At 37.9% G+C, this 18,355-nt stretch overlaps 3 protein-coding genes across 8 annotated transcripts; 2 read left to right on the top strand and 1 right to left on the bottom strand.

The window, feature by feature from the left end:
* Positions 1–335: 335 nt before the first annotated feature.
* On the top strand, positions 336–2,692 carry pole3 (polymerase (DNA directed), epsilon 3 (p17 subunit)). 3 transcript variants are annotated; one of them, XM_079608340.1, is made up of 5 exons: positions 336–388; positions 681–761; positions 915–1,000; positions 1,085–1,203; positions 1,325–2,692. In XM_079608340.1, the coding sequence occupies exons 2-5, from the start codon at positions 696–698 to the stop codon at positions 1,498–1,500; spliced, it is 447 nt and encodes a 148-aa protein (XP_079464466.1). In that variant the 5' UTR covers positions 336–388; positions 681–695; the 3' UTR covers positions 1,501–2,692. The 3 variants fall into 3 exon arrangements, with proteins under 3 accessions (XP_079464466.1, XP_079464465.1, XP_079464464.1); XM_079608339.1 differs by having other exon boundaries at positions 345–530; XM_079608338.1 differs by lacking the exon at positions 336–388 and having other exon boundaries at positions 419–761.
* Positions 2,643–7,386, bottom strand: rpl12 (ribosomal protein L12). Its single transcript, XM_079608337.1, has 7 exons — positions 7,227–7,386; positions 5,830–5,903; positions 5,465–5,563; positions 5,297–5,378; positions 3,149–3,235; positions 2,777–2,889; positions 2,643–2,688 (listed from the first exon to the last, which is right to left on the bottom strand). The coding sequence occupies exons 1-7, from the start codon at positions 7,261–7,263 to the stop codon at positions 2,683–2,685; spliced, it is 498 nt and encodes a 165-aa protein (XP_079464463.1). The 5' UTR covers positions 7,264–7,386; the 3' UTR covers positions 2,643–2,682.
* Positions 7,387–7,434: 48 nt separating this feature from the next.
* Positions 7,435–18,093, top strand: lrsam1 (leucine rich repeat and sterile alpha motif containing 1). 4 transcript variants are annotated; one of them, XM_079608331.1, is made up of 25 exons: positions 7,435–7,529; positions 7,896–8,068; positions 8,226–8,282; positions 8,443–8,487; positions 8,578–8,655; positions 8,733–8,801; positions 9,419–9,503; positions 9,758–9,879; positions 10,021–10,111; positions 10,281–10,390; positions 10,509–10,538; positions 10,619–10,741; positions 11,194–11,333; positions 11,475–11,519; positions 13,193–13,263; positions 13,509–13,608; positions 13,918–14,005; positions 14,167–14,241; positions 15,754–15,834; positions 16,117–16,212; positions 16,477–16,575; positions 16,663–16,794; positions 16,896–16,965; positions 17,088–17,287; positions 17,818–18,093. In XM_079608331.1, the coding sequence occupies exons 2-25, from the start codon at positions 7,997–7,999 to the stop codon at positions 17,938–17,940; spliced, it is 2,202 nt and encodes a 733-aa protein (XP_079464457.1). In that variant the 5' UTR covers positions 7,435–7,529; positions 7,896–7,996; the 3' UTR covers positions 17,941–18,093. The 4 variants fall into 4 exon arrangements, with proteins under 4 accessions (XP_079464457.1, XP_079464460.1, XP_079464458.1 ...); XM_079608332.1 differs by having other exon boundaries at positions 7,474–7,701; XM_079608334.1 differs by lacking the exon at positions 10,509–10,538 and having other exon boundaries at positions 7,467–7,529.
* Positions 18,094–18,355: the final 262 nt, after the last annotated feature.

The raw sequence follows: 18,355 nt of genomic DNA, 5'->3' as shown, positions 1-18,355 counted from the left end.
CATAAAATAAATATATATTTTTTTCTTTGATAAAAATCTAATGAAAACCCGGAAGACGCAAGACTTTCTACGATTTATTTATTTATTTTTTAAGAAAAGGCATTTGCTTTTTGTTTCGGAACGAATGTTGCTAATGACTGCACCCTGGCAGGACTACAACTACCAGGATGTGACCTGTTAAAAATTGTGTGACTTACATAATTAAATAAATAAAGCACCTTTGAAATTCACATTTAAGGTAACCTGTCTAACTGATCTTTTAGAAGAAGAAAAAAACGTCAAACCGTCGTCACCCGCACGTATAAATTTGGGGTTTATATGGGGTTAGCCTACAAATTGACGTCATGACTGAGCGTCTGTATTGGTTGGCTGGGCAGAGCGGTGAGAGGTAAAAGGTTAACGCATGGGTTTGGATGATCAAGCGGGCTGAAAAACAGTGAAGCATACTAGCTTTTGTCCAGATTCACCTGTTCCGTGGATAATTGATTTGCAGATAAATAATCTAATTACACATCTAACGCATATGTAAGGTAACGAAATTTGTTATTCAGCGCACTTAAATCGAGTGTATCTGGTGACAGTTCACCCTCAGATAAGTTAGACGGCTAAGCTAACACAGAAGTTTTCGCGGTTGTGCAGTTTGACCTCTGATCACATTATCGTGTTGCATCTCATTTAAGTTTATATTAAGTGTAATGGCCGAGAGACCAGAGGACCTCAATCTTCCCAATGCTGTCATCACGCGGATTATAAAGGAGGCAGTAAGTCATCTAGTAAAATTATTAGTACATCATATGTCTTTATATAGCCGAAAAGCAGTTTAAGTGATAACTATAGTAAATCGTCTTTCAGCCCAAATCGTCACTGCAGTCAATTGTATGTTAGTATGCAGTCAACTTGTTTTCCGTCTTTAGTTGCCAGACGGAGTAAACGTGTCCAAGGAGGCAAGAAGAGCGATTTCTCAAGCAGCTAGTGTTTTCGTTCTCTACGCAACATCTTGGTTAGTTTGAAGTTTTGTTTTGTTTGAGAAATTCCACTCTGACAACCTACTCGCATGTAATCTCCACTGCTTTGTTGACACCAGTGCAAACAATTTTGCTATGAAAGCAAAAAGGAAGACACTCAACGCTGGAGATGTGATGTCAGCTATGGAGGAGATGGAGTTTGAGCGTTTCTTGCAACCCTTGCGGGAAGCACTTGAAGGTAGATTCTCTATAATGGACCAGAAGGGTTTAGGTCTATAGGGATGCATGATTTCATAAAAGCATCAGGTTTATTCATCTATATAACCAGTTTTTGTGTTGTGCTGTTTTTTTTCTTAAAGCATACAAGAAAGGTCAGAAAGGCAAGAAGGAGGCATCTGAGCAAAAACGAAAGGACAAGGAGAAGAAAAATGGCACTGATGAAAATGACAAGAGTAGAGATGAAGAGGAAGATGAGCACATGGATGATGAGCAGGAGGGAGAGAATGAAGGAGAGGAAGAGGATGTTGAGAACTGAAAAACAGGATTGTTTTATTTGGTCAGTCCGTCCTGGTTTATATCAACTATTGCAAATTATGGTAGTTTCCACTTTAGTAGTGGGACAGGTGATGAGGTCTGGACAAGCCTATGGTACAGAATATGCTTCTTTGTGATTTGAACAACTGTGGCAACATTCCTGCAGAGAGCTCCTTTGAATCCAGCAAGGTATATTTCAAGAGCAACTGCACATTATTTGAATTCAGTTTAGTTACAACAGTATCCATTGTATTTTAAGCAAATAAACACTGTTACTGTAGCCAAGAAATGGAAAAATGTGTTGGATGTTAATGATTTGGGATTATAAATAAAAAGGGAGCAACTGCAAGTACCTATGAAAAACTTGTTGTAGAGCAGCAACATGTAGCCAAGCTTAGATACTTTTGTACTATCAGTCAACAACTCGGATATTTTAAACATGTTTTTTCCAAATAAAATGTTTTAACAGCTTTTTTACCCTTCAATTTGTGGCTGTAATTCTGCCAAATATCCACATCTAATATGTGGTTTAAGGTTTGTGAAATTGGTTCACAACTTCAATAGGCCAGTTACAATAATCTATACCTACAAATCAATTAAATTTTTTCAAAGTTGAGGGGACAGTGAAAAATTCAGTTTTAAATTTGATCAAACTTCCCAGAGAGCCACAGGATGGATAAAGCCTCAAGAGATCCACTGCTCATGAAAATATGTCAAAACAAATTCTACAAATTGACCCTTTTCACATTTCCAGGTTTAGGATAAATCATAGTTGGACAAACTTCTACAGTGCTGAATGGGAGAATAAATACATTAATATAGGTTGTGTTCCCATTTGCTTAAATAGCTAAATAAAAACTTCATAACTTTTAAAGAGAGAGAAAAAAAAAAAAGTTAAGATTGATAATGGCAGTCAGAAAAGAGAAGTGTGAGCTTTTCCATCACTCCCACTGCATTAGAAACACCCTCACACAGCGTTTCATTTGTCATTTGATGCAAAGGTAATGTAATACAAAAGTGTAGTGTTATAAGTGCATTTAAAAAAAATATTTTGCAATGGATTTCCAATGCTAATGATCATTAGAATGTATACAATTTGTGAAAAAAGGTCCATCAAATGCCAGAGATGACAAATCACAACACTTGGACTTTTATCAAACAGATTTATTTGTCTTTTATCCTTTTACTCCTGCAAGAAAAAGAAAAATCCAGTTAAACCAAGTAAAAGGCAAAACATTTAAATGCTTAAAAAGCATAAAATGGCATTCAATACTTACAGTTGGGCACTCAACTTTGCCACTGTTGATGTCATCAATGACATCATGGGGAGGGCGACCATCAATGGTGCAGCCCACAGACTGAGCTGTGCCAAGAATCTCCTTGATGGTACCTGAGGAGCAAAGGAAAAGATCACTTTGTGCCATAATTTACATCAACACAACTCATTCATGCCTAGTAACTTATAACATGTTCCAGGCCATTTGGCACAGGGATAGCCATAGAGTTGAGCAGCCCTGCTTCCTAGAGCTGGGTCACTATGAGCCTCCACTGGACAGTACACAAGTCACTTTTACAGACTTGCACAGTGGCGGGAGGCTAATCGATCAATATTGCTTAAGCATGTGGTTACAATTTGGAGAAATACAAACCAGAAAGTTCCCTGGCAATAGATCGTGGCCTCATGACACGGGCAACGCTGACGATCTCATCGAAAGTGACACTTCCAGAGTGCTTAACTAAAAGAGGAAATATGCAAACATCAGGATATAGAAAAAGCTAAATCACAAACTAATACCAATCTACACTACCATTCAAAAGTTTGGGGTCTGTAAGACTTGGGCTTGGTTTCACAGACAGGACTTGGGTTAAGTCAGGATTAGGCCTTAGTTCAAATAGGACATGCAAGTAGCTTTTTTAAACATGCCTTAGAAAACATTACTGATGTGAATCTTGGAGAGAGACAGAAAAAAAGAAAAGAAAAAATAAAAGACATATTTTAGGATATTCCAGTTTAAAGCTGCAGTCCGTAGTTTTTTCTCTGTCGCCATCTCTGTTCGAAATCTGCAATTGCAGTCACTCGCGGACTTAACTTTACGTAGTTGTGCTTCGACACGGCGCGGATTAATCCAATGTTTTGAGGATAATGTGCGGGTGTCAATCACCGCCCCGGTGTGGATACTGTCATTCGGAATCACAGATTATACTTTTTGGAAGTATGACCAACATAAGAATTTTCACCGGAAAATGACACCTGAACAAGTAAGTAACATCCACTTTTGTTCTGACCAACTAAAGGGGGAAAAGTATTACAGTAAATCGCACTGATTAAATCTAATGATCGCTTATCATATCACGTCAAACCGTGCAAATTATACTTCAGCATTACTTGACTACACTTAATGCCCTTCCGATATTTATCATCGTTTTCGCTTGGGCCGGCGTTGCAGTCTCTTTTTTTCTGTAGCCACTCTGAAGTCCAAAGTCTTAATTTTACATCAGGTGAAACTCAGTCGTACTGGTGATTGTCGTTTGAACCTTTCTGAATCCGCCATCAAATTAATACGTTTAATTATATCAAGTGCTGTGAGAAAAGGCTATAAATCTCCACCTCCATCATCCTCACACACAATATAGCCTACTAGCAAAGACTCCTTTATGTGTACAGATGTGATGTAATGACGCAAAGACATGCTCGAATTTCAGCTTTAAGTTGCTTTCAATTAAAGGTGCAGTGTAATCTTTAGCGACATCTAGTGGTGAGGTTGCGAATTGCAACCAACAGAAGTTATGGTGGCCGACAGGAAAATATGTTGTCGTCTGAGACAGCCGAGAGTAGCCAGTTAAGCAATGAGGTTTGTTTACTTGTTTACTGTCAAGTTATGTTTACTTTAATATTCGTAATAACATTTTTACTGAATAATTTTGTTACTTGTTCATCGTGTTAGTTTTTTTATTTTGTTATTTTTTGTTAGTTTTTTATTTTATTTTGTTATTGTGTTTTTTTATTTTATTCACCGACTTAAGCTAGTTTCTCTGAAAGAACAACAGTAACGAAACGCACTGTAGGAGTTTGTCTGTTTAGGGCCACTGTAGAAACATGGCGGCACAAAATGGCAACTTAATTAAGGGGGCCCGCATGCATGTACATATAAACGGCTATTCTAAGGTCATAAAAACAACGGTTCATTATGTAAGGGTTTATACACCACTGAAAACAGTTGTGTATGAACTTGCATTTCTGTCAGATCCTCCTAAATATTTCAAACATGCATTTTAGTCTGGGACTAGACTTCAGCCTTGTCTGTTAAACCAGGGGTTAATGTTTAATGCACAAGTCTCATGCTTAAAAACGCATTTTAAATAAACAGTGTACATTTTTACTGTCCAATTTTAATTTACTTAAAAAAAATGTAACTTAATTTGTTATTAATGGCAAAGCTGACTTTTCAGTATAGTTTCTCCAGACTTAAAATAGTTGTGCTGCATAACTTTTTTTTTTTAGGATAATTAGATCATAAGTGCAGTTCTTTTTGGAACTGCAAAACAAGTATTTTTACTATGACTTTTGATCAAGAAATGAAACAACTTGTTCCAGGCCTTTCGGCACAGGGTTAGCCATAGAGTTGAGCAGCCCTGCTTCCTAGAGCTGGGTCACTATGAGCCTCCACTGGACAGTACACAAGTCACTTTTACAGACTTGCACAGTGGCGGGAGGCTCGCAATAACCACAAAAGGTCAGAACACAAAAAGACACGATTCCTACAACAGTGTATTGAGGTGGTGTAAAAGCTACTTACTGTTCTTGACCTTCTTCCTGTCACGGGGAGGTTCCTTCAGTGCCTTGATGATGAGGGCAGAGGCTGATGGCACCACCTCAATCTGGAGCAACAACAAAACCTGTAAGTGTCTAAAGGCTAGATGACCTCAGAGCCAGAATACAAGCTGAAAGACTTCCAAGGGCTTACCGCTGCTTGCCTGTTCTGGATGGTCAGCTTCACAGTGATTCGCAGGCCCTTCCAGTCACCGGTGGCCTTTGCAATGTCATCACCCACCTTTTTAGGGGACTGAGGGAAAGCAAGAATGAAAGATGAACATACAGCATGGAACAAAGTCAATGTTCTGTGACACAAGCACAGGTTTGTTCCAAGTCTTTCGGCACAGAGTTGCCCATTAGGTTGGGGCTACCCTGTTTCCTAGAGCTGGGTCACTATGAGCCTCCACTGGATTGTACAAAGACACTTGAATAGACTAGCACAGTGGCGGGAGGCTGCTTTATGATATAAAGAGCAAGACAATTAACACTACAGACCAAACTTGTGGCAATACTTACAAGACCCAAAGGTCCAATTTTGGGGGCCAGAGAGGAAGTGGCACCAACCTCTCCACCTGTGCATCTCATGTACACTGAAAAGGGGGGAAAAAAGCCTTAGTGTGCTTATATTAAATGCATAATAGACAGTTTAAATTAATACACTTTCACGACATTCAACAATAATCAGAAAACCGTGTGCCCTATATTTCTATAAGCTGTAAAAAAGTAACTTGATTAGAATTGTGCATATTGTGGCGGTGTTTAAACCATGCCAGCTTCTAGAAAATAACAAATTCTCTATCTACATAACCTAAAACTACATTTGGTTTAACTTAAAAAATACATTCAGAAGGATTATTGGAATAAAAGGTTTATCATGGGGTTAAACCCAACACAATCTAATAAAATATGCTTCAGAGATAAATGACTGAAGTAACAAGATTGCTCAAGGCTTGTATTAACACCATTCTATGCTTGCATATGAAAGACACATGTTAGTTCCATCAGACATGACAAAAAAAGGTCAAAACCCTCATAACCCAGAGGTATATATTGTCATCCTGCTTTACCAGAAACATAAGTTAAAAAGTTGTAAACTTTCAAATGTTTTATCCATCCATAATTAGAGCAAATATCTACATAATCCTGATGGGTAAAACATTTGCAAATGCTATCATTTGACCTCACTTTTTGCGCATATATATATATATATATATATATATATATACACACACACACACTAAAATTAGACTAGCAGTTGTTCCAGGTCTTTCGGCACAGAGTTGCCCATTAGATTGGGGCCACCCCGCTTCCTAGAGCTGGATCACTATGAGCCTCCACTGGATTGTACAAAGACACTTTTACAGACTAGCACAGTGGCGGGAGGCTTTTTACGATATAAAGAGCAGGACTTAAAAACAAAAAACACTACAGAGACTTATTCGGTTTAAAAACAGAAAAGAAAACTTTAAAACTCAGTGTCCCTATTGAACCAAACATGTTATGCCCGGAGAATAATGTTAAAAGCTTCGAGATGTTCAGCAGCACGTGAACACTTAACCGTAAATCTTAATATCCCTAAGTGCAGTCAAACCACAGCACGCAAATATTTGACACATTTCAAAACGTCACATCAAAACTCCGCGCGTACGGAGTAAGTAAGTTAGTTATAGCGAGTATTCCGAAAGACATAACGTTACCTATGCATTGGTTTTAAAAGTCATGCCTCTCAGTTGAGTTACATGTTGTATCCAAATATTTATTTTAAAAGCTTCAACCAAACTATATGAATAGGAAAAGTGCACTCCACTCATTTTATTAGCACCAGCACGCGAGAGGCCTAACGTACGCGCAGGCATGGCCGCTCACACACACAATCAGAAATCCGTCAAAGGGTTACCGTATTCCAGACATACCGACTTTAATCTCGGTGGGGTCGAATTTAGGAGGCATTGTGTACCAGATGAAGTTGAGCTCAGTTCAATTTGAATTGGTGAGGGTGTCGGATGAACCCGAATTCGGGACGACCGAAAATTGTTGCACCTTCACCACCAAAGTGAAAAAGGAAAAGAAAGATGGAGAATTGGGCCAAGAATATAAAGGCCACGAAGTATCGCGAGAGCTGAGCAACCTTTCACACTGCGGCGACGCATTACGTCATTCACAACATCCGAGAAGTTGTTCCTGGTGTGTGTACTGCCGGAGAGGGAGTATACAAGGTAACAAGGGACAATAAATCGATATTGAAACATTTGTAAGAGCCCATGTTTTGACCATGGTTTTGACAAAATAATTTAGCTATCGCACTGACGGTTATTCGCATACATTTTGACAAAATAATTTAGCTATCGCACTGACGGTTATTCGCATATATTCTTCGTTTCGCGTAAGGTATGTGATTTTATTGATATCGTTCATTTCTATTGGTTTCGATATCCATGATCCATCAATTTATACTGAAAACGAAGTGTTGTATAGTCTTATTAATCTCGAGTGATTATAATTTGTAATTTCACATTTTTATTCCAGCGTTCTTGTCCTAACGTTACTTGAATTTGTTTATGCTGTCCCAATCTGTTTCTTAGGGATTGTCAACACCACAGTCAGTCAAGTGTCACGCTAACATCCAGTGGCTTTTGTGGATGTTGTCGGTTTGACTTGACATACAAAATCTCACTGCCCCAGGATGTTTCTGTTCTCCAAAAAGAAGAAACCCAGTGTGGATTCCAAGAAACGCCTTGAGAACCAGCTTTGCTTGGTAAGTGTCTAGTTGTATTTACATTGCAACGACCCCACATTTGCTTATGTTAGAGATTATATGTATCAGCAGTGCCTCTTTCTTTTTTTTATAGCAACATCCTACTGTCATATTGCACTTTTTCAGACCCTAACACGCATCCCTATGTTTTGTGCAGGCCAAAGAAGCAGGTGCTGATGACATTCTGGACATTTCTGCCTGTGAACTTACAGAGGTGAATTACACAAACCCTAATGAATGACATTTATTATTCACACATTTTGGAGAAAATGTCATCCAAAAAACAGAAAGAGGATGAATTATTGCAAGATACCTTGTTGCTTCCATCCGTGTCACAACAGTTTATTTTACATATTTTAAATGCATGTCTGCAGGTTCCCTCCAGTGCCTTCTCAATGTGTAAAGTGCTCCAGAAGAAAGTGAGTCAGTTTATTGCAGGGTTGTTTTCTCTGAACTGTTGTTGGTCAGAGCGAACAGACTTTTGACAGCAGTTTCCACTTTCATTGCAGGTGTTAATTCTTCATGGAAATGACCTGAGTTCACTTGTTCCTAAAGGTTGCTGCACTGGTGCCTTAGCAACCTTAAAGGTGAGATACATTGATTGAGCACATGACCGTCTTGCACTTATCTCCATTGCCAACATCTCTGTGTATCCATTCTTAAGGTGCTGGATCTGCATGAAAATAAGCTCACATCACTTCCTGATGACATCGGGCAGCTTTTGTCCTTGCAGGTACAGTATATTTATTGTATATGAACAAAGTTGATGATGTGAATTGTTTCTTATATGACACTTGAAAACTGCTGATTGGTCAATACACATATAAAATGCATTATATAATGACATATATATTGCTCTTATGGACTACACTCATTTTCAAAAGATTGGGGTTACTGAATTTTATTTCCAAATATTTTTATTTCAACAAGGACACAAATCCTTTCAGTAAAAGCTTGGTGGGGGTGGTGGGATGTATCATGGTTTCTACAAAAAGCAGCACAACTGTTCTCAACATTGATAATAATCATAAATGTTTCTTGAGCGGCAAATCAGCATATTAGATTCATTTCTGAAGGATCATGTGACATTGAAGATGTGACCACAAATAGAAAACAGTTCTTTTAAATTGTAATAATAATTTTCACAATATTACTGTTTTTACTGTATTTTTGAACAATTAAATGCAGCCTTGGTGAGCATAAGAGACTTCTTTAATAAACATTATAACAACTGTACCAACCCCAAACTTTTGAACGGTAGTGTATATCTTCTAGGGCTTTGAATTTTCTTTTTAAACATTTTTTTTTAAATTGATCATTAGTGTCCTTTATATTTATTGTTTCTCTAAGGTTCTGAATGTAGAGAAGAACCACATAAAACAGCTGCCAGACTCTGTAGGGGATCTACAACATCTACAGACACTTAATGTGAAAGGTTTGTTTAGTGCTTGTGCTTGTTTGCGTATGTTATATATTCATTAATGTACATTTTTAAATGTCTTCATTAGAGCACTGTGGTAGATTCCAGACAGTTGTTAACCTGTTTCAAAAAGATAGTAAGAACTTGACAGTCATTTGAGGTTTCTGTTAAAGAGTGTAGTTTGGGCTTTTTAGGCACATTTTAATTAAAACTAAACCGTAATAAAAGCCTAAACCACTTAAATGAACAAAATGTTTCGATGCTGACAGGGAACTGCCTTACTGTGATTCCTGTGTCTGTGGGTCGCATGAGCAGCCTGCGTACACTGGACATAAGTGAGAACAGCATCAGAGAATTACCCAAAGAACTGGCCAGTGTTCGGACTCTGGAAGTAAGTATCTTAAATGGTTAGCCCACTTAAGATAAAGATTTTGGAGCATATTTGTGTAGTATCACTATCATATCAAACTTGTAGGCAATGTGACCACTGCAAAGACATACTTATGTCTGTATGTTTATATGTGGTGTGCAGAGCTTGATCTTGGACGCACAGGTTATGAGCTATCCCCCTGCGTCAGTGTGCACAGGTGGCACAGAGGAAGTGCAGCGCTACCTCTGCTCAGGTACAGATCTTTTATTATAGCCTGGTTAGATGCAGACCAATAAATACAGATTGTATACAGTACAGATTATGCACAAGATCTAATTGAATTCTAACTTGCAGTCCTTTGTGACAGAACAAGGTCTTTCTGTGCATCTGGTTTGTTCATAATTAATTTTGATGTGGTTTAGAGATGGGTCTGGATTATTGCCCTCCATCCCAGTATCTTCTGCCTGTGCTGGAGCATGATGGAGGGAAGCAGGAGGTGGATTGTGTTGACGGTGAGGAGATAGCCTGGCAGGTCAGTCTTCACTATTTATCGCTCATTTCATACAGTGTCTAAAAAGTGTTGGTGTGGCATTTTTTCTGTTAATGTAATAATGACTTGCTGTTCTCTTACATTCACTCTGACACTGCAGAGCAAATTCATGGACTATGAGAAAAGAAAGGTTTGATTTAGGTTATTTTTGTTATTGTTGGATCGTCCAGTGAAGTAGTATTTACATCTCACTTTTTGATTCTCCACTAGGAGCAGAAACAGCTGGAAAAGTTGACCTTTGAGAAAGATCTTGAAGAGAAACAGAGAGAACACACTCAGCTCCTCCTTCTCAACAACTCCCGTAAAGAGGACGTCCTGCTGTCTGTCAAATTGGTAACCATTTTGATTTTAGAGTCAAAACTATCTGGTTTATAAATGTAACACATTAACACACCAAGGCTGCATTTATTGGATTAAAAATCAATAAAACATTTTTCAATTTTCTATTCTCAATGAAAGTCACATGATCCTTCAGAAATCATTCTAATATGCCGATTTAGTGCTCAAGTAAAATTTCTTATTATTATCAATGTTAAAAACCGTTGTACTGCTTAAATGGATTCTTTGATGAATAAGAAAAAAGTATCGGTAATTTAAAAAAACAGGATTTATTTGAAATAGAATTTTTTTGTAACATTATAAATGTCTTTACTGATGCATTTGATCAATTTAATGCATCATTGAATGAAATAAAATTGTTACTGAATAAAAGTGTTAATTTCTTTCAGTCACTACCCCTATCTAGCTAACACAAATATACCTCTTTGTGCTTTTCTGTCTCTCAGGAGCAGGAGCGGTTAGAGTTAGGTGTGTCTCAGCAGCAGAAGGCCCAGGAAGCAGTAAGGCTGAAAATGCTGCATAAAGTACGTCAGGCAGAGAGTGTTATCATGGGCCGCGTCTCTGACCTCCTGTTTGATAACAAACGGTGAGGGCTCAATGTGAACCATTTTTGAAATGTCCTGCTTTTCTGTTAGCTGTTGCTGTCAGTTTATTCATGCAAAGTCCATGAGTATTGTGTAGTTTAAGGGTGGTTATTTATTGTGTGTTTGTGCTCATTTGATTACAGACAGGCAAAGAGTGCTGAATTTCTGCAAGCTCTTGAGATGGACCGGTGAGTAGATATTACACATGGGTCGAACTCTCTAATGGAGTATGGGCTCCTGCCATCAATGCAGCTCTTGCTAAGTGAATTTTCCTCTATCTAATGGCACCACTTTAGAAATCCAGAGCCAGAGTTACTGCAAGTACTGAGCTGTCTGAGCAATGCCAGTGCTGTGGTGCTGTTACAACACACAGAGCGCTTTTGACCAAACCCATATTAGTTCAGCGTTTACGGGTACATTCAGGTATTTTTGGAGATCAGAGGTGCGTTTCCTGAAAACATTGTTAGCCAACTATGGTTGCAAGTTCCGTTGTTATCAGCCATAGTTAACCATAGTTCCAACGAACATTCTCAAACAGCATCGCACGGTTGTGTGGTTGGAACGACAGCTCTCGACCTGTGGTTAGAAGCAGAGTTTTTTGTTTGTATGACATGTGATCTTAATAAATCTATATCTTGAGCAAAATAAGCAATCTGACTTTCAGTACAATCTATATAGTTTATTTAGAATATAAACAAATGTCATTTACATATTTTAGTTTGGTCAAGAGATTTACATATTTATTTAGAGTGTGCATGTGTGTACGTGCGCTAGTACACAATAACGAGCCTACGATTGAATCTGGAAATAAAACAAAATAACTGAGAAAAATTAGAATTACCGTAGTCCTCAGATGGCATGTCCGTAATTTATAGCAAAAAATCTGGCATTTATTCACTATCAAACGGATTAGTTCAAATACGTTTTTTACTCCACCACCTGTGTGACATCATTAACCAACGTGATTTAACGTCAAATTTGTGAAAGTATGGTTTCGGGAAATAGTCACTACTTGATTTCTTCAATGATGCATCGTACAAAATACTTATATATATATCTTAAAGGGACTTTGATCATACTATGGTAGTTAAGCAATAAGTTATGTCATTGTACGGGAAATGCACCACGGGTCAGAAAGACCTGGCATTACTTTAAGCGTTACTTTAAGTCGGTATCACAAACTGCAGGTGTTAGTGTTGTATCAGAATCGGTTGTTTATATACAGACTAAAAGTTTGGGGTGAGTAATATTTTTTTAAGTTTTTGAAAGAAGTCTCTTATGCTCACCAAAGCTGCAATTGTTTGATAAAAAATACGGTAAAACCAGTAGTATTGTGAAATATTATTACAATTTGAAATAACTGTTTTCTATTTAATATATGAATGTATAATAATAATAAATAATACATATAATTTATTCCTGTGATGGTAAAGCTGAATTTTCAGTATCATTACTCTAGTCTTCAGTGTCACATGATTTTTTTCAGAAACCCTTCTAATATGCTGACTTGCTGCTTAAGTGACATTTCTACAGTTGTGCTGCTTATTTATTTTTATTTTTTTGTGTGGAAACAAAGTAGAGATAAAGTTCAGAAGAACAGCGTTTATTTAAAAAATATTTTGGGGGGGAGGATAACGTGATAAATGTTTTTGCTGTCATTTTTTAATCTATGTAATGCATTTTTTCCTGAACAAGAGTAATAATGTCTAATAAGAATCTTATACTTATCCAAAACTTGTGAACAGTAGTGTACATAGAAGTTAACTTACACACACAGCAAATGGTGATATCTTAAACTTACCCTGATATTGTTTTTATTTGAATAGAGATACAGTTATGAATATGTTGTCGTTGTTTTTAGCATACGAATGGAACACCTTGCTGCCATCACACAGGAAGAAGCCGACTCCCTTAGGAAGAAGGAAGTTGCAGGTGAGTTTTAGAAAATGTATTTATCTCTAAAATTACCATATTGTTCCATAATGAAATATTTAGTTGACAAGTCATTAGAAATCTTTGTTATTTCTCAGAGCTGTGACAAGCTTCAGACATGTTTAGTACTTGTAGTTTGAATCAAACCTGCATCATATCCCAGTCCCCCTGTCTTTCCCCCAGTATTTTTTTTAACTCTTAAAACTTAAAAGATGCAAGTCTATATATACAGTACATGTTCGCAGATGCCATGCAGAGGATGCTGTCAGAGAGCTACTCTTTAAGGTTACTGCAGGAGGCCAGGGAAGCCAAGACGCAGATTCTGGTGTCTGACACCTGCAGGAGGTGCTTCATTTCCTACCAATACATATGGTTTTGAACTCTGTCCAGACTCCAGACCCTTTTGACCCTGTTTACACCTGGTATCAACATTCGTCTTGTTGATCTGATCACACGTGGTCAGGCAAGATGGTTTACCCTCTGTATTAACATTCATCTCAAAAGTATCGCTTGTGACCACATGTGAACAGATTTCAAAGACACATTCTCTGATTTTGAGATTACATCCTTCACTTACCATGTCAATGTTCTGCTTGTTCATAGTAGACAGTCCTATTTTGCCTTCTGTCTAAATCTCTATTTTTCCTCATTTAGTTTGGACAGTTTGGATAAGAAGTTTGACCAAGTGTTGTCCTTGCAGCAGCTAGACAAAAGCAAAGCCATTAGTCAGATCCTTCAAGAGGTGACTGTTCAATTCACTAACTTACAATGTACATGACCTGTATTCTGTATTAAAAACTAGTCTCTGCACTCCAAAATACATTAATGAACTACTATAAATATTACAGGTGGTGCATTGCTCTAAAAATGATGAACTAACCCTTATTGGCTCTTTGTCTGCAGGAGGAAATGCAGAAGGCCGCCTTTGAAGCCCTCCAGCTTCAGAAGGACAGTGTGCATGCTTATATTCGTAATCAGGTATGATGATTGAGGTTTCCCTTAAGATCCAAGAGCCAATAAGACCCTTACAGATTCAGGGATTTAATGTTTTTTTAAAGAAGTCTCTTATCCTCACCAAGGTTGCAGTTAGTTAATCAAAACTACAATAAGAACAGTACTATTGTAAAATATTACTACAATTTAAAATAACTGTTTTCTAATACAGTATATTTGAAAATATCAAACAGTCCAGAGGAAAAGATTGGCGAATAATAATACACACAAACTTTAATAAACACTTAACTTACAAACAGCACAAAACTTAGGCCTTGTCCACACGAACACGGGTATTTTTATAACCGTGACTTTTTTTACGCGGTTCGCCCGTTCGTCCACACGGAAACGCAGTATCAGGTCACTGAAACCGAACATTTTTGAAAACCCCTGCCAGGGTGAGGATTTTCAGAAACGCCGGTTGCAGTGTTGTCATGTAGACAGTAAAACCGGAGTTTTTGCCTTGCGACGTCAAAGTGCGCGCCATTATCCGCTGTGTTTGACGTCAGATTGTGCGTCGCTGACGGCTTCTGATTGGCCAACGTGGCTTTACGGTTAGGGTTATATCGCCGACTGCTGGTGTGGAATGCTCTTGACGGCGCTTGATAGCGTGTTTTTGCGTTTTCATGTAGACAGAGATTTTTTCAAAAACGCAGGAGGAAAAACTCCGGTTATAAAAATACCCGTGTCCGTGTGGACATGGCCTTAGAACTGAGGAAACTGAGGGCTTAAATACACATAGGGAGATCATTAACGAAACAGGGAACAGGTGGGAACTAATCAGAAACCATGACAACTAAAAAATAATAATTAGAACACAGGCAAGACAGCGACAAGGAAAACCAAGACTACAAATTAAACTGAAGCCAAAAAAAACTAAACATGACAAGACTGTGACCAATGTCATTTATCACTATTTATTGCTCCAGTCTTCAGTGTCATATGTTTCTTCAGAAGTCATTCTAATATGCTGATTTAGTGCTCAAGAAACGTTTCTTATAATATTAGTAACACTTTACAGTACAGTCTCATTTGTTAACATTAGTTACTGCATTACTGCATACTGCAAGTTTGCGGTAGCTCTGTATATTTCTATGTCGAAGAGCAATTAGCTGGTGAACTCGATGTACTTATTGTAGAGTTGATGAAAGTTATCATTAAACATTGTTGTTTGAAGTGGATTTCATAACAAATGTCAGACCAGGAAGGTTTTTAAACAAGCGGTTTTTCAGTAAGATCTTACCTTCATGCTGTGAAAATACAAACCGGACACAATGAGCACAGTGCTGAAAAGGAGCGGGGCTACATAAGGTCTATAAAGTAATAATGTGTAAGATGGTCTTGTGTAGTCATTCTAGCCATTAAAAGCTTTTTTGGTTTCAGTTAGCCCATGCTTCTCACATCCCACCTCTCATTGGATGCAGAACCCAAAAGATGGCTGTTTTATCATGTCTCCATGGGGCCATTCACACCCCCACTGTATGCTTGTATCCATAGATTAAACTCATAGAGGCAGAGTTATTGCAGTTGACAAAGCTGGAGGTTAAGAGGAGGAATTTGGACACTGAGAACCTGCAGGTACGTAGCAGCAGAAGACTATGTGGTGCTTTCCTTCCAGTGCTTCGTCATGCTGTGGAGTGTAGAGAGGAGTAACCATCACTCTGTTTGTTGCTGCACGTCACTTTTCTTGTTTGTTTTTGCGTCTCTTTTTCTCTCTCTGATTACTTTATCATTTCATCCCATTCCTGTTTAAGTATCATGCTCACAATACCTCTATGAGTTATCACAGCATTCTGGGAGTATGATTCTTTTGTTTTGTTTGAGTGTGTGTATTTACTGTATTCACTGTGTGTGTGGAAGGAGGTGCTGGCTGACCAGAGGACCGCTTTGAGTGACCTACTGCAACAGTTACTCAAACAGAAGGACCAGAGGGAGGAGGAGCTCAAGCTGGTCTTGGTGAGTGATTCTGGACCATCTATCTATTTAGAATCATCTATTATTTGTTGGAGCTTTGTTAATTTGGGAAATAGTATTCTAGAATTTTCACTTGATGCAAATGTTTCTTTTGTCTGTATATTTGTTATTCTGTGTCGGAAAAAAATACAGAATTATACACATTTATTTTAAATAATGGCATGATAATTCATAGTGTTTATATTTGCTTAGGACTTTTACAAAATGTATCAGACACTAAGGATGTTTTTTTTCTTTGCTCTTTAGATGGAGCTGGAGCAGAAGAGCGAATCCAATCAGCAGAACTACTGGATGATTCAATACCAGAGGCTCTTGGATGCTAAACCGCTGTCTTTGCGTATGCAGGTCAGAGCAGCTCTTCTACAGGCCTTGAGATCCTGTGGTCAAATCACAAAATCACTGACACTTTCCTGTCCTTTCCTTTCTCCTCAGGAAGCGGCTGTGGATAGTGATCTGGGGAATATGCTGTGTAAACTCTCTGCTCAACACTACTTGCCTATCATAGCTCACCACAGAATCAACGCTGAGGCCTTGCGACACATGACCAGCAAGGACCTTAGGAAGGTCTGCTATCTTTCCCTTTGTGTTTCAACACCAAGTGTGTGTGTCTAGGAATTTGTCATCATTATTTATGTCCATTAAAATGTTTTTTGTTTTTTTTACAGTTGGGAATCAGTGAGGTTGGCGTGCAGAAAGCTCTTCTCCACTGGGCCAGAGAACGCACTCTGTCTGACCGTAAGAGCATACATGTTCCCTTGAGGACATACAGTACTATTTTTTATTTAGTGAAATCTGTGAATTCTGCTGCTCAGTGTTTTTGTTCTTCAGTGATTGCGGTATCATTTTTGTCCCTTCAGCATTGCCTAAAACAGCAAAAGAGATACAGGAAGCTGGTCCATCCACTCCAAGTGGCTCAGTGCAGCTCACTCCTCCACTGACCCCCAACACCCCTCTCACCCCTCTCACCCCTCTCACTCCTCTCACCCCTCTCACCCCCACTGCCCCAGATCCTGATAGATTCAGCAGTTCCGAGTGTGTGGTGTGCATGGAACATGAGGTAAAGCCTTCCCTTCATTTAAAAGCTTAATTAGTAATGCAAATAGTAACAATTTGAATTAAACAGTGGCTAAAGTATTCAAATAAATATTTTGAAGTGAAAACATTAAATCATTAATTTTATTTTGTTTGTTTTTGCAAGAAATCTCATAATCACAAAGTGGGTATTTTCAAAGTGGGTAAAAACAGTAATATTATGAAATATTATTACAATTTAAAATATTGTTTTCGATTTTAATATATTAATTTATATATACATTTTTATTAATAGAAAGTATTTATTTAAAATAGATTTTTTTGTAACAATGTAGTCTTTATTGTTTATTTATTGTCTATTAAACAATTTATTTATTTAAAACGAAACGATTGAAAGGTAGTGTTAATATTTTTATAAAATAAAACATTAACCTACTAATTAACTATTAGTTTATTATAAGAAATATTAACTTATTAGTATGGTTTGTAATGAATACAGTTGTCACAGTAAAAAAATAAATAACTAAATTTCCTCTCCTGTTCTGCTCTGTGTAGTCACATGTGATCTTCCTGCCGTGTGGACACGTATGCTGTTGCCAGACCTGCAGCGATGCCCTTCAGTCCTGCCCTCTGTGCCGTGCTTCTATATCTCAGCGTGTCCGTCTTTACCATGGCTGAAGCCGACGAACGTCCACCGAGTCTTTCCATGGTTAGGATCATACCTCACATGTCGTATTGGTCCTTCCTCCCATTTGCTGCATGAAATCTTAGTCTGTGAACCTTCAAGCACTTTAGAAGTTACTGGATGTTCTCTTCCACTACTTTTACAACTAGCCAATCAAAGAGGAACATATACAGCAAGACATTTGTCCATTTTGTTCATCATAAACTGGTCACATTCCAATAAATTAACTGCAAGAAAGAATTTGGTAACGGACCCGGTTCATCCAACTAAAAAAGATATAGGAATAGATATACTATAATATATTGACTTGTTGAGTCTTAGTATTGCCCTTGATGTACCTGCTCTAAGCACTTGTGCCTTTTCTGTATTCAATGTCAACTCTTTCTCCCTCCCATTAAATTTTAAATA

The sequence above is a fragment of the Phoxinus phoxinus genome (genome assembly GCF_949152265.1).
Source record: "Phoxinus phoxinus genome assembly, chromosome: 3".
NCBI classification, from domain to species: domain Eukaryota; kingdom Metazoa; phylum Chordata; class Actinopteri; order Cypriniformes; family Leuciscidae; genus Phoxinus; species Phoxinus phoxinus.
Note: the sequence above shows the minus strand (reverse complement) of the source record. Positions and strands in the feature narration are given on the sequence as shown.